At 37.2% G+C, this 16,517-nt stretch overlaps 1 protein-coding gene across 2 annotated transcripts in view; it reads right to left on the bottom strand.

The window, feature by feature from the left end:
• VWA8 (von Willebrand factor A domain containing 8) overlaps positions 1–16,517 on the bottom strand; it is a 370,895-nt gene that overhangs the window by 173,013 nt on the left and 181,365 nt on the right. For both annotated transcript variants that reach the window (XM_042927004.1, XM_042927013.1), the window contains exon 21: positions 5,020–5,096. In XM_042927004.1, the coding sequence (XP_042782938.1) occupies positions 5,020–5,096 (77 nt within the window). The remainder of the gene's footprint in view (positions 1–5,019; positions 5,097–16,517) is intronic.

The following is a 16,517-nucleotide window of genomic DNA, read 5'->3' as shown; positions in this document are numbered from 1 at the left end:
AGCCACCCAGGCACCGCTAATCTTCCCAGCTTTCTAAAGTACCTTGAATACCATCTTCTTCTTGCTTATTCAAAGATTTTGGGATATAGAGCCAAAAGATGCTACAAATTACCTTGTCTACCTTTCTTAATCAGAGATGAAGGAACTGAGAGCCAAAGGGAGACCCAAAGATAGATACCCTCAAACATACATAAATAAAAGGTAAAAAAATCAATTACTTCAACATTCATATAAAAGAGTTTAAAACAGAAAAGCAGATTAAATCCAAAGGAAATAAAAGGAAGGGTATAATCAAGATAAAATCAGAAAATACTGACTAGAAAAGAAACACACAAAAGAGAGGTTCAGTAATACCAGAAGTTGGTTGCTTGAACAGACCAATAATATTGATAACCTCCTGGAAAAACTGATCACGAATAAAAGAAAGAGAAGACAAGTAACCAATACCAGGTATAAAAATGAAGACATCATTACTGAGCCTAAGGACATTAAAATATCATAAGATGATATTGTAACAACTTTATACCAATAATTAGAAGACAATGAATAATTCCTAGAAAAATAAGATCAAAACCTCTTAGAACTATTGAAGATAATGAATAATAAACAAAGGCCTGTTTACAATCAGTGTGATGATGACATACACCCAGGAATAATTACTAAGTACCTGTTTTATTTCTTTGTCTTCTTTTTTACTGATTGTGCTAAGTAACCTCCATAATTCACAATCAAAATTAATTGATATAATTCAGCCTAACACAGCCTATTTCTTTTAAAGTATTTTGGTGTCCAATATATAGAAATGGAAAAACTGTCCCATCATACAAAGGGACTCTCACATAAAGTGACTTCCTTATTTCTGGGGCATAAATTTGTGAGCCAATTTCAATCTTTGATGTCATCTTTTTTTTTTTTTTAAATTTTATTTTAATGTTTATTTATTTCTGAGACAGAGACAGAGCACGAGTAGGGGAGGGACAGAGAGAGAGGGGGACACAGAATCCGAAGCAGGCTCCAGGCTCTGAGCAGTCAGCACAGAGCCTGACGCGGGGCTCGAACTCACAGACTGCGAGATCATGACCTGAGCTGAAGCCGGACGCTCAACCGACTGAGCCACCCAGGCGCCCTGATGTCATCTTTAAAATAAGTTGGCTTTCTGCTTATTTTAAAATCTAAAATTTAAATTCATATGTTTTTGCTCAAATTGACATTGTATGCTTAAGTGGCATGGGAATATACACTAATTAAAACTTCCAAGTAATTACATATTTTTAAGGGCATCACTAAACAGTAGAAACTAAACACAATGCAACCAAAATAAAATAGCACAAATTCTAAGAATGAACAACTGCAATGCTCACTCTATCATCCTTAAAAATATAAAATATGGGTCTTGCCATGTGCTTTAAGGCTCAAAAACTAGAACTGTGATGTTATAAACAAAAGTTATTCAGGTGAGAACTAGCAAACTAGTCAAACTTTGATTCTTTCATTATTTTCTTCAAACTTTGTCCATGTAGGAAGAAAAACTTGTTTTAAAGCTTAAGGATAAGGGGAAAAGGTAGTTCTTCAGATTCAGGGGAACATAAAATATTGAAATAACTATAAACAAGGACAGTATTATAGCTCTTTAAAGATAGAAATCATGTTTCTTATTCCTTTCTAAATCCCCTAAAACACATAGTTCTATAATCTTGACATAGTAAATTCCTAAAAAAGGTGAGTTGAAATTCCTAGGTTTATATAAGTTATTATTCAAATAAAGAAGAACCATGAGAAGATGAAGGAATAGGCTAGAAAATTTCCAAAACTATGCAGGTGACCTATGCAAGTTAAGGGATTGAGATGGCCTTGCTATGCCCTATTAAAATCAGCAAATTAAAATTTGCACATATTTTGTTAAATTTATTCCTATGTATTTTATGTTTTTATCCTATTATAAATAATAGTTAAAAATTACTTTTCTTTGTCCATTGCTATTATATAAAAATAAAACTGATGCTCCACATTGACCTAGTATCCTGTGATCTTTCTCAACTCACTTATTCTGATGGCTTTTTTTTTTTTGTAGATTTCCTAGAATTTTCTATATATACAATCATGTCATCTTTAAATAAAGACAATTTACTTCTTTCATTTAAATATGTATTTTAGCTTTAGTTTTTTCTTGTCTTATTGCACTGACTAGGGCCTGCAGCATAATGTCGAATAGTGAATATCTCTGCTTTTTCCCCCATTATAGAAAGAGAGCATTTAGCTTTTCACCATTAAATATAAGTTAGCTGCAGGTTTTTCATAAATGTCTCTTCTTAAGTTGAGGAAGTTTCCTGCTATTTGTAATGTGTTACAACATTTTATCATGAATGGGTATTAAATCTTACCAAATACTTTTTTTTTTTTTTTTTGCAATGATTGAGATGATCACATAGCTTTTCCCTTATGCTATAGATTGAATGAGTCACATTGTTTGATTTTCAAATGTTAAGTCAACCTTACAATCCTGGGATAAAACTCACTTGATTACGATGTATTATCCTTTTTATATATTCTGGAAGTTGATTTTTTAATACTGTTTATAGATTTTTGTATCTATGTTCATGGAAAATGCTGCGCTGTAATTTATTTATATTATGCAGGTCTGCTGTTGAAAAAATACCCTCAGCTCTTGTTTATCTGAAAATATCTATTTTTAAAGATTTTTTTTTCCAAACACACTATTTGACACTCACTTCTCACTTTTTTTTCTTCTTTTGGCACTTTGAAAATAATCATTTCACTGAATTGTGGTTTGTATTTACTACATATGAAAAATCAGCAGTCATTTTTATCATTTTCCTTCTGTAATGTTTTTTCCCCTGTAATATGTCTTTTTTCCTCTCTGGCAGTTTTAAAGATTTTTATCTTCCAATTTTCAACAATTTAAATATAGTGTACTTTGTTGAGGTCTCCTGTTTATCCTACTTGAAAGTCACTGAGTTTCCTGGATTGGTGATTTTATGCTTTCCATCAAATTTGGGAATTTTTCCACCATTATATCTTCAAATATTGTTCTGACTCATTCTTTCTCCTTTCTTTTGAGACTCCGATTGCTCATATGTGAGACTGCTTTTTTTAGAGTTGCCATGTCTATATTGAGAATTCCTAAGTATTCCCTCATTATACTCATTTTTTCTCCTTTAAATGCCTGAATATATTTATGGCAATTGTTTTATAGTCCTTGTCTGCTAATTCCACCGTCTGTCATTTTGGGTTTTATTTCTACTGACCAATTTTCCTGCTTCTTTGTATGTCTAGTAATTTTCTATTGAATGCTTGACATTATGGATGCTATATATTGTTGAATGGATTTTACAGTCTTCCTTCATTTCATGTGAAGTTTGTTTGGCTAGGCAGTTAATGTACTTGTGAATTAGACGGATCTTTTAAAGACATTTCCCCCCTAACATCCATCCCTTTAATTTTTAAAGTCATTGTGCATGAGAAAAGCGTCCAAAAATACTGCTAAATAGCAAGCATCCTTGTTTTCTCAAGGCTTTTTTTTTTCATTTTTATTTATTTATTTTATTTTTTAATATGAAATTTATTGTCAAATTGGTTTCCATACAACACCCAGTTAAACTTATTAAGGATGAGCATAAAGCAGCTTTTATTTTACAGACAGACTGGTTGTACTTCTAAAGCACACACTCTATAGAATATCTTCCAAATGCCAGGAGTGTTTAATGGAGGCTCCTAATCATGTGGGACCTCTGGTACTTGTTTAGCTCACAGATCCCAGGTAGTTGTAAGTTTCCCAGTATTTGTGAGTCTTGTGCAGTTTTATAATTCTTTACTATGGTAGGACTAATCTGGTACCACTTACTCCATCTCCATAATAGCCAGAGGTATAAATCCCAAGAGGGAGATTTTGTTTTTTGTTTTTTACTATCTCTCAGCTTTACTTTGGTTCTCTTCTCTTTCTTTCATGACTCATTAATTCTGCTTTCTTTTTTCTTACATTTTTCTCCCAAGAACATATTATTTAATAGAAGGACTCAAATGAGAAACTAATTCTTGCAACTCAATCCAATGTTTTTTCCACTACACAATATATACATATTTTTAAATGTTTATTTTGAGAGAGTGAGAGTGTGAGTGGGGAAGGGGCAAAGAGAGAAGGAGAAAGAGAATTCCAAGCAGGCTCCACACTGTCAGTGCAGAGCCCAATGTGGGACTTGATCTCATGAATTGTGAGATCATGACCTGAGCATGAATCAAGAGTCAGATGCTTAAGTGAGTAACTGAGTAACACCCACTACACAATATGTTTTATCTCCTGGGATTAAAATAACAATTAAATCTAGTTTTAACCTGCTTATTACTTGGTACATTCCTTGATTTCTCTATTTCTCTCTCTCTCTCTCTCTCCCCATCTCTTTGTCTCTGTCTCTATTTTGGTGAATCTGCTACTTACTTTTATTTTAGAAAGATTTAGAGCAGGTTGGCTGATACAGGTAAAAACAATTCATGTCAAGAAAATCTATTTGATTAAAAGCTATCCCTGAACCAGCATTCTGACCACACAAAACTAAATAATCCACAAAGTGTTTATAAGGAAGGCAAGGAGACCAATAACTTATTCTATATTTTTGGTTTCTTACCTCATTCCTGAGATCATATAGTATATTGTTTCTCCTTGTGAGCTATTTTAGCTTCCTGTTAGTGAATGGGCTTAGCCTCTAATATTTTTATTCCAATTTAAGGGCCTTTATGTTGATGAAATCTGCTCCTAGAATGTAATGTTCATCACTCTCTGTCCACAAAATATCTATTTATTCATGTTTATAAAGCATTAGTCACTTTAAAAATAAATTTTGCCATGTTTTATTGCCTTTTAAGGAGGAGAAAGATAAGGACAGGAGGAACAGAAATAAAACTGGCTTATAAAATGGGCTTTTAAAAAAGTATTTTTAAATTGTACTGGGAGAAAAATAAATAATTAAACTACATCTCAAGAGGTTGTGGGTCTTACACTTTTACCTGTGCAGCTGAATGTATTCTCGAGGTCTGTTGAGCAGGTGAAGGAATCTGTCAACAATCTTGTTCTTTCCTACACCCTGTAATTACACAAGCAGCGTTAAACAAAAAGAGACTTTTGTGGAGGTAAAACAAACCAGAAGAATCTTTTGCCAACATGTACTTTCTCAAAGTTGTACTGTTTCAGCTTATTGTTAATGAAAACATACATATATACATATATACATATATATATATATATATGTATATATGTTTACATACAGCAAACAAATACAGCACAACTTCTGACAGAAAGATTTTTTAAAAAGTTACTTCTAAGTACACTAGGTTAATTTACATAAAATACACTAAACGCATTCTTTTTATTTACAAGAACTTCATAATAACTTTTAGCCTTCTACAGCTTGTTTTTTCTGTTCTACAGTTTTACACTTAAATATAGATGCTATAGTACAATATTAATTATTTCAAATTTGAAGAATGGCATCAAAGGCAATAAACTAAGTATAAAAACAACGATTTTGCCAGTGGTTCTTCAGAAGTATGGTTTTTGAAGACAGATGAATACAACACCGTACTTCGGTGTTAATCACTCATTTATTTTTCTCCTTTTATCCCCCTTTCAGTCCTTTAAAACCTTGGAAACCTAAATTATAACCAAGGTTTATTAATAAGTCTCAACTCGGGGCACCTAGATGGCTCAGTCAGTTGAGCGTCCAATTATTGATTTCAGTTCACATCATGATCTCAGGGTCATGAGATGGATCCTCACGTGGCGCTCTGTGCTGAGCATGGAACCTGCTTAAGATTCTCTCTCTCCCTCCCTTCTTCTCAGCTCTTATGCACTCTTTCTCTCTTAAAAAAAAAAAAAGTTTCAACTATATCTGCTCTTGTTAGGAACGTCCTCATGTCCTTACCACTTATTGATGCTGAGAGTTGTTGCCATCCTTTTGTAGAAGACAGACTGTTAAAAATGGAAACCACTCCCCTGCTAGTTCCCCATTTTAAAGTTTTCTCTTAGAGGTGGAATACTCTATTAACGGAATGTGACTCTTTTAACAAGTAACTTGTGTGGGAAGAGTAGAAGTCGTCAAAAAGCTAAATTCCATAGTCATATGTAGTCATAGCGATAAATAACACTTACTGATATCTTATACCCTCCCTGCCAAGCTCTATGCTAGGTATTTACCTGTGTTCTTTCATTTAATTACCATAACAGCTCTATGAGGTAAGTATTTTGATTATTCCAACTTCACAAATCAAGACACCAAGTCTCAGAAAAGCCAAGCAACATGTTCGTGGTCACACAGCCAGGATTCAAATCCAGGTCTGTCTGATTCTGATGCTCATGCTTTTAGTCCCAACATTATGGATTATATTTCTCTCACTTTGGAATTGATTTAGGGAAATGGGGCCTTGAATTTTCTCCTCCCCTACTGCTAGGAGTCCATCCTAAGGAAATCATTAGGCAGATCAGGAAAATGCATGGCGCTAAGCAGTAAGAGCAGGACCCCAATAGAAGGAAGCAGGCATTGGTATTTCTGCTACACGCTCAAATATCTTGTAAAGAAAGGCATTCTACAAGTACAGAGGATAGAAATTCAAATCAATCAAATGAGTATTTATTGAGCATTCTCATAGTCCAAGAACTGTGACAGTTCCTCTAAGATAAACAAATTCGCAAAGAAAATATGAGAAGTTGTCCCTCACAGTTCTCAAAAGGAGGCAAGATACATACACAGGGAGCACAGAAGACAAGTCGCCAGTGTAGATAAATAACTGCTAACTTATATGACATAGATTCTAATAACCTTAGAATCTTTCTCTTCTCTTTGGCCCACTAAATATGTCATAAGATGACAGATGCAAGAGAGACTAAGAGGGCTGGAATGATTACCAATTAATAAATACGACAGAGATATGAAGCACACACAGAAACACACAGTAGCAAGCAATTAAGATCCATTGTATACCCTCAATTCAGGGAAACAGAATGAAATCAATATTTAAAGAAGGACAATATGACGATAATATGCAAACTATACTGAAAGAGGAGAGACTGGAATCCAGGAGATTGATTGTTTATCCACTCAACATATAAACAAACATTTACTGAGTGTTGGCACATGTCAGGAGAGAGACCAGTGAACAAGACAGATAAGGGTTCCACTCTTCTGGAACTCCCATTTCAGAAGTGTGGAGACAGAAGGATTGGAAGGTAGATTAGAAAAGTAGGTAGAAAGCCAGCAACATATAGCTAGACAACTAACAAAATAAAGAAAATTATCAAGCAGTGATGTTCTCTACACACAGTTAAGATAGGGTGAGGTAATACTAACTGGGTGGTTATTGACATTGATTTAGAAGTCAAGACCTTTCCTCAGGTAACTTTAAGCTGAGATCTAGATGACGAGGAGCCAGTGCTATCAAGATTCCAGAAGGGGCATTCCAGGAGAAGAGTTGCTACAGCTGATCCCCTAAAGTACATATAAGCTTAGGATATCTGAGGAGCAGCCCATGTGTTCAAGTGTTGTAGGCAAGAGAAGAATATACAAGATAAAGAAATAAAAGTAAGTAGGGTCTAACCAACCAAGTTTACAAGTCAAGGTGAAGAAGTGGGATTTTATTCTATTCGATAGGGAGCCATTTATATATATATATATATATATATATATATATACACACACACATATATATATGTGTGTATATATATATATATATATATATATATTTATATTTATTTATTTATTTTTGAGAGAGAGAGAGAGAGAGAGAGAGAGAGAGAGAGAGAGAGAGAGAGAATAAGCAGGGAAGGGGCAGAGAGACAGGGAGACACAGAATCCGAAGCAGGCTCCAGGCTCTCAGTTGTCAGCACAGGGCCTGATGTGGGGCTTGAACTCATGAACTGTGAGATCATGACCTGAGCCAAAGTTGGACGTCCAACCAACTGAACCACCTAGGAGCCCCCATTACAAGATTTTTTAGCAGGGAAGTGACATGAACTAATACATAGGTATGGAGAGTGAATTATAAGGGAGGGGGTAAGGATGGAAACTGGGAACCAGTTGGAATGCTACTTCCAGAATCCAGGCAAGAGACAGTGATGGCTTAGATTAGGGAGGTACAAGTGGAGAAAGACAGATTCAACTTGTTTTGCAAGTAAAGCTGACAAAACTGGCTCACGAACTGGATAAGGGAAGGTAAAGGAAAAGAAAGATCAAAGGTTACTTCTAGATAATTCCTTGAGCAAATGGATAGGAAAGACTAGGGGAGGAAGACCTTTTTCAGGAGGAAAAATCAAGAGCTAACCCTATCTTTCTCCAAAGCATTTATTATCATTTAACATTCCGTCAATTTATTTGCTTGTGTGTTACCTTTACCCCGGACTGGAAATGTTAGCTCAAGAAGCTTGTCTTGTACACTACTGTATTGCTAGTGTCTAGAACGGTGCTCACACTAAATAGGTGCTCAGCTAATTTGTCTAATGAATTAATGATATCTACATCTCCCCAGATGTTTATGGCAGTGACCCCAGTCATCCTCAGTACTTCTGACTCCCTCTCAATTCATTACTATTCCTCTCATATCTATCTCCAAAATAGATCTTAAGTCTGTCAAATTTCTCTGGAATCATCTTAAACCAAAGGAATATCTTATCTTGTCTAGAACAGTGGTTCTCAAGCTTTGATGAGCAAATGAATCACCTCTCAGATCTTAACAAGACGCAGAATGATTTGGTAGGTCTGGGCTGGAGTCTGAGATTCTGCATCTCTAAGATGCTTCCAAGTGGCACCAACACTGCTCATCCACAGACTTTGTGCAGCAAGAATATGTACCTGCAATAGTCTCACAACTGAGCTCCCTACATTCATTCATTCATTCACTCTATTCATTTGTTCATTCTATTCATTCATTCATGCTATTTTGAATGTATTTTCCACACTGCCAGCTGGAGTAATGTTCTTAACAGATAAATTAGATTATGTCATTCTGCTCAACCCCACTCAGTAGCTTCTCACTGCATTTAGAGTAAGTGTGAAAATTCTTCCTGTGGCCTGTAAGGTCCTACATGCTCTAGCCTCCACTCATTCCTCCAGGCCTCCAGTGTCCACTCTTCTCCACCCAAACACTGTTCTAGTCACACTCAGCTTCCTTCAGTCCTTAAAAGATTCCAAGCTCTTCCTACCTCAGGGGCCTTGCACATGCACATCCTTCTCCTTGGGGAGCTTTTCTATCATTCACCATCTTAGTCATTCACACTCATTACCTTAATTCCCTTCTTCACAAAGGCTTCTCCTACCTCCCAGTGTAAGTTAGGCTCTTCCTCACCTCCCACACTACCCTTTATTTTTCCTTCTTAAGCATAAGTAGGATTTATATGGGTGACAACTTGTTTATAAAGTCTCTCTCATCCACTGTTCTGTGAACTGAAAATGTCCTGAGGGCAGGGTCCAGGACTATTTATTGCTGGTTTGCCCAGAGCCCAGCACAGAGCCTGACACAATAATGCATTCAATAAACATTTGTCCAATGAATGAATACAAAGAATTTGGAAAGTACTGGAAAAGGGTATAAAATCCCAGTAAGATATGAACTGTGATCATGTTAATAAAGATAGTGAATATTGGAAACTGTGATGAGTTCCAGACTAGTAAAAACTGGCCAAGTTTTGCAATGATCCAATTTACACATTTCACCTACAAAAGATTCAACGTTATTAGAGCTGTCAAACTGACAAATTCACTGATGTAAGAACAATGGATCATTTCATCTTCTAGGAATCTTTTTGATATCTAACTGGATTTCTCCCCAGATAGTTCCAAGTCTAACACAGGAACAAAGAGAAGGAAAATATTTTCACATTTGCACATATACTACAAAGCTCTGTAAGCTTTAAATGGCATGTTCTAACAAACATAAAATTTTAAATAGATACATTCAGAAGAGTAAAATGTGTTTGTTAACATATCAAGTCTGCTAACTTCAAAGAATCTACAGAAAGCAAGTATCATAAACGCACTGTAATGTCAGAAATACAAAGGATCTCCTGATAGAAACAGATCATGGAAAGCTACTACCAGGAGTTCCTGCTCCCTGCCCACCTCCAAAGTTACCTAATCAGCCATGCTTTTCAAACTGCTCTGGAGCAACACACTGTTTTAGGGGCTTACAAGTCCCAGAGATGTGGGACGTGACATGAAATCCCCAGCTGCCACCGGGGATCTCTTTTTCTTTATGTTAGAGTCTTTAGAACTTCAGAACTTCTAGCTCAGCTATCTTCTTGCTCCATATACTCTCCCTGGGCAATCTCACCCACTCCCATAACTGGAGTCATCACATAGGGCTCAAACCTCTTTCCGAAGCTCCAGCTGAGATCCCTTATCCCTGTCAACTGAACTTCTGCACCAGATGTTCATAGTGGACTCATTATGCTGCCACCGAAACCCACTCCTTTTTCTTTTTAATCCCAGTATAAGAGAGTATCACCATGTACCCTGCTACTCAATGAACGAACCCTGGAACGTTTTTGACTAGTCTACTTTTTCCTATGACCCCATTCAATGTCACTACAACCTGTGTAGTCTCTACCTGCAAAATGTTTTTATTCTTTCTTCTCACTCCTTTCTCTCCTTTTCTTCCTTATTTCCTATCTTCCCTCCCTCCCTTGTCCAATAAGTCAACTATTTTAACACATAACGTTACAGGTAATGTACTAGCTGAGCAAGATATGATGGTAAATAAAATAGCCATGGCCCATGGTCACACTCACAGCTTACCATCCAGTAAGAAACAAAGACAATTAAGCAAATATAACGAGTACACCTATAATAAGTGTTATGCTATGGGATATCCGAGATGCCTGAAGATTTTAGCAAAGGGCTCAGGCAGGCCCACCACACATAATATTGTTTAGTGGGGATGTCAAGGAGTTAAGGAGGTAATGGGGAGGAGGAGGAGGCGGAAGAGTGTTCCAGATGGAGAGAAGAGTATGTGTAAAGACTTGAGGGCAATCGTGAGCTGGAGCGCTGGACAGGTCTGAGAGAGGGCAAAGGCTAGAGCAGGAATGAGGAAGGGAATGGTAAGAAATCAAACAAGAATGGCAGGCAGGGTCTAGCTCTGGCAAAGCCTTGGAAGCCAGTTAAAAGAGTTTGGGCTGTTTCCCAAAAGTAGAAGTAGAGTAGAGGAGTAATAGGATCAGATTTTGATTTTTGGAAAACCACTCTGTAGAATGATCTGGCAGACAGAAAGAATGAAAGCCTAAGAAAGCAGCCTAGAAATGCCTTAAAAAAATCCAGGCAGGAGATGATGGTGGTTTAAACTAAGGAGCAGAAGAAATGGATGGATTTAAGAGGTATTTAGGGAAAAGAACTAATGGGATCTGGTGATGGTCTGGATGTGGAGATGAGGAGACAGAGGAGTCAGTTTCTATCTGGGGCCACAGGGTGGAAGGTGGTGCCATTTACTGACAAATGAAACAGGGGAGGAGAAGTGGATTTGCTGGGAGGAGGAGGGAAGCCTAGTTTTTAAAAAAGGCAGTTTAATTTTGGATTTGTTTACTTTGAAGTGCCTGCTTCCCATATCTGCTCCTTCCTCTCCAATTCACTGTCACTACTCAAGGGCAGCCCATCGTTGTGCCAGGAGTCTTTTGGTCTCCCTCCTCTGGACTCACAATAGGCCAGCCCACAATTTGTTTAGTTATTTTTCTAAAATAGAGATCTCATCAGGTCATTTCTGACTTCATTTTGAAAGCTCTGATGGTTCCTTCGAGGAAATGCTAAAAGCATAACCTCAAAAGGAATTTCTATAAATATGCGGAGCAGAAAGGACCAGTTACAGCGATTTGTGCTTTCCAATCAGTTTTTGCCTAGAACACAAAATCCTCAGGATTACTTTAATTGAATAAATACATAAATAGTCTCTTATTTTTCCATCATAAAAGTTACACACACTCATTTTTCTCACTGGGAAATGTAAAAAACAAAACGTTATACAACGTGCAGCTGCTAAAACAAACCTGCTACCATTTTCATCTTGTGCCTCTGAGAATTTATGTTCAGTTGTCATTATTCTGTAAATAAAATGTGTATTCTCTAATAGAAATTAGCATGAAGTTAACAGTTTTTACATCATATTTAACTCATATTAGGGATAATATTTAGTGAGTTGAAAATTTAAAAAGGGAGAAGGAAGCTGTGGAATGAGAAGTCTGAGAAAATACAAAATGTCTCATGAGAATGCACTTTCTTGTATCACTACTGTTCCGTCTCACTGTGTTCTTTGTGGCAATATCCTGGAGAGAAGGACCTTCGCAGATGTAAGAGTCTGATGGTCCTTCAACTACAGGGTTAAGAGAAGCAGGGAACATGTTACGTCCCACAGACACGAATCAAACCAAGGATAGGAAGTGAACATGCTTCCAGTTTCTGTGAGAGAAAACATCAGGGACCATGACTTAAAGGACTTGAAAGATTCTGGAATTCTTATACATTCCTCAGGTTTCTTATTTTAATTATCCTGTTTCCTCAGAGAGATTAGCGGTAAAATCCTTTAAAGGAAAAGGCTGTAGAATTTCGGAAACTCCATCTGTATCCATCAAGCGGGGAGGGGGAGATAGGAGTGGAGCAGGAGAAAAGACCTAAAGCAGAATGGAGAGCAGGTAAGAGAAAATGAATCCAGGGATGAGACCTGGGCCAGTCCAGATGTTGAAGGATATGTCATAGCAGGTAAACTTGAAAGCTGCTGGCAGCCCTCTGCAACCCTCACTCAAATGTGTTCTTAATCAACCAACAGTCTCCTGAACCTTCGCGCTCCCACAGCTTTGCTTACGTTGTTCGTTCTGAGAATAGCCCATCCTTCCCCCATCTATCCAAATTCTTCCACTCACTCTTTAGTGTTCTGATCAAATGTCTCGCTTCTCGGAAGCTTTGCCTGACTCTCCCATTCTTTTCTCTCCCTGAGCATCAGAACAATCTCCTCCTTTGGGCTCCCAAGCCATTGTCTTACAGCACTCACTACACTGTACTTTAGCAACAGGTCTGGTGCCTGGGAGGGAAAACTCCCTCCCTGAGGTCAGGATCGGTCCCCCAGTTCGCACACCTCACTCACCTCACGTATAACCTGCAGGGAATAACTACTAAAATTTGAGGAAAGAAGAAAGTAAGAAAGGAAAGGGAAGTGATGCGACTTGCTCTTGCAAAAGGAGGTAGAAAGCTGTTCCAGGAAGCTTCTGCTCCCTTTGTGCAAACAAAGAGGAGGAAACTAACATTTATGGAGCCCTCTGCTGTATGCATACACACCCTTTCAGTGCTTAATCACTTGAATCCTCACGCTAGCCCATGTGAGCGGGAGATAATGTACCTGCTTGGAGAGAAGCAAACTTAAATTTCAAGTGGTTAAGAACCCAGCACACAATGGGATTTGAAGGCATATCCATTCTGATTCAACAGATTGGGCTGTTTTCTGTTTCACCATATTGCAAAACAAAATGTCAGGAGGTAGCCTCACTGAACTGATTTACATGGGAGTTTATACCCTGATGTCATACATCAGTCAAGATCAGTCATTCCACAGTTATGATATACTAAAACATGTGTCCAGCAACTCCCTGTATAGAATCCAAGGTTCAGGAGGGAGAACAGTGAGAAAGTCAAGTTCGATCTTTCCTTCTGCAGTAATTTTTAAAATCGACTCCAAGTGAGTGTTTACCACTGCCAGTGCTCTGCTTTCTCTCATGTGTTTCCCTCAACTTAGGGCATTCCTTCCAGTTCTCCCTAATTCTTTAATAACATTCATACAGTTAGGCCAGTTTGTATAATATTTACAGATAATTTCTGCACAGTGTCCTAATTTCCTTTTTAAAAAAGCTACTATATGGGGCGCCTGGGTGGCTCAGTCAGTTAAGCGTCCGACTTCAGCTCAGGTCACGATCTCACAGTCTGTGAGTTAGAGCCCCGCCTCGGGCTCTGGGCTGATGGCTCAGAGCCTGGAGCCTGTTTCTGATTCTGTGTCTCCCTCTCTCTCTGGCCCTCCCCCATTCATGCTGTCTCTGTCTCAAAAATAAATAAACGTTAAAAAAAAAAAGAATAAAAAAAAAGCTACTATATGAATGCCATTAACAAATACCAACTGCAATAAAAAAAATAACAAAGAGACTAATATTACAGTAAATTGAGAGAAATAAATTGTGGCTGCTTTTTTTAAGCCTTAAAAGTTCTATCAAATGTTGAACCTTCTAATTCTTTGCTTCTGCCTGAAAATATACTTAATATACTAGCAGTTAAGAAACCTGGATTATGATCTCTGCTTTATCTCTCTCCAGATGGAGGTTTCTACCACCATCTGAGCCTAGATTTGTTCATTTGAATAAAGAGGGCCTAGACATGCTGATCCCTAAACACTTTTATTCTAATATTCTGTAATCGCATAGTAAAATGTGAGATTACTGCTATATAAATCACCGGAAATTTATTTTCCAAATTCTCTCAGTGAACCTGCACTACTTAGGTAATCAGAAAAAAATTATTAAAACTGAATAGTAAACAATCCTAAACATGTGCACAAGTGGCTTATTCGTAACAGAGCCAATAAACATACCCAGAAGCCAGACGGAAAGACATACATTTCAACTGCACTATGAGTTTGCATGGCTTGAAAACACACTTACTTATAAAGCTTTCTGTCAAAGTCATAATCTCTTTTTCAAACAGGAATGATGAAATCCACATCCCTGCAACTCCTCTTTGAAATACTGTGCTGCTATAAATGGCAAAGGTATACTCTTAGGTAGTTTGGTCATTAGGTATGACCAAAGCAACCATGACAAATCTTGTGGAGGGAAAAGAAAAATCAATATGTGTGCAAGAACAACATGCAAATTCAAAATAAGTGCAAAAGAACATTCACTAAGAAACACTGAATGGTCAAGAATTTCCAGATCGTAATACAAACAACTTCATTAGGAAGCAAGGGGTTGGAGAAGGGACACAACATAATACAATCTAAAATAAAGATGACTGTCCTTATCTTTGATAAACCCAAGTATTTCATACCCTTGGGACTCCCAGGCTGCTAGAGCTCCTAGAATCATAGCACATTTAGTTATCAAATTCCCTGCTGCCACTACCAGCTGGGGACTACAGACAAGATTTCTGGACAAACTGTTCAGTCCCGTTACAGATATCAGACAATTCTGCTGGCATAGCAACGTGCTATATTTCTAATGTTGCACAGTAGCAATCTGCTAGGGCTCAGTTCAAATTATTAATTAGCAAAATTCACACATTCTTTAATTTTGGCAATAAAATATTCACAGCATCTCAATATTAAATAATTCAACAAACATGACTTTACCAGGAGAAAAACTAAGTCCATGATCACAAGAAGCCTATGATTAATGGGTGGAGTAAGATACAAAGGATTATATACGGTTATGTAGTAACAACGTGCATAGAGTTCTGCTTAGTTGGCACTAAAGATACGCTTACTGATTTTCATAATGTATAAATATCTCAAAGTCAAAGGCTATGAAAATCAAGAAAAGAAAGCAGTTATTTCTAACCTGGAAAAAAATGGATATGGTTTGAGGTCACTGTTGTACAAATTAATGAGGGACTTAAACTGGCTTAACAAAATTTATTCTAGACAGTATTTCCTCAGACGTTCATCAACACTGGTGTAGTTCTGAATAAAATGTTTACATTCGTGAAAATTTGTTACCCTGCTCAGGGTAAAGAGGACAGGAGAGTATTGCATTCCTTTTTCAAAGAGACTTGGGAGGGACGTCAACTAAATATAATTTCCAGCCTTTGTTTAAATGCTGATTGGAATAAACCAAGTGTAAAATGACTGTCTGGAGATAGCTGTGGAAAAATGAAAAAAGGGTATCAGAATATATTCAGGGATTATTATTAATTTGTTAGGTGTACAGAATTGTGGTTATATTAGAAATAAATACTGGGATGGCTATGAGAAAAACGCATTATGTAAAAGAATAATGTTGGGGCGCCTGGGTGGCTCAGTCGGTTGGGCGTCCGACTTCGGCTCAGGTCCCGATCTCGCGGTCCGTGAGTTCGAGCCCCGCGTCGGGCTCTGGGCTGATGGCTCAGAGCCTGGAGTCTGCTTCTGATTCTGTGTTCTCTCTCTCTGCCCCTCCCCCGTTCATGCTATGTCTCTCTCTGTCTCAAAAATAAATAAAACGTTAAAAAAAATAAAATAAAAAAAATAAAAGAATAATGCTTGAAAAGACAACATAAAAAAGCGTTGGGGGAATAGATAAAACAAGTTAGATAAAATGCTATTAATTGTTAAAGCTAAGTAACCAGTAAAAGGGTTCGTTACATACTCCGCTTTTTATAGAAAATTACAAAACGCCCTGTACTCTGTATGTAAAGCATACTCCTTAGCCTGTGGCACTCAACCAAAGTTAGCAATTACATATTATTATTCTTGTTGCTGTTACCATTATTATTCCTAGGGTAAGCATTCCTGTGGTATGGTGAAAA

Source organism: Panthera leo, chromosome A1, assembly GCF_018350215.1.
Source record: "Panthera leo isolate Ple1 chromosome A1, P.leo_Ple1_pat1.1, whole genome shotgun sequence".
Classification (NCBI taxonomy): Eukaryota; Metazoa; Chordata; class Mammalia; order Carnivora; family Felidae; genus Panthera; species Panthera leo.
This window is presented reverse-complemented; position numbering and strand designations above follow the sequence as displayed.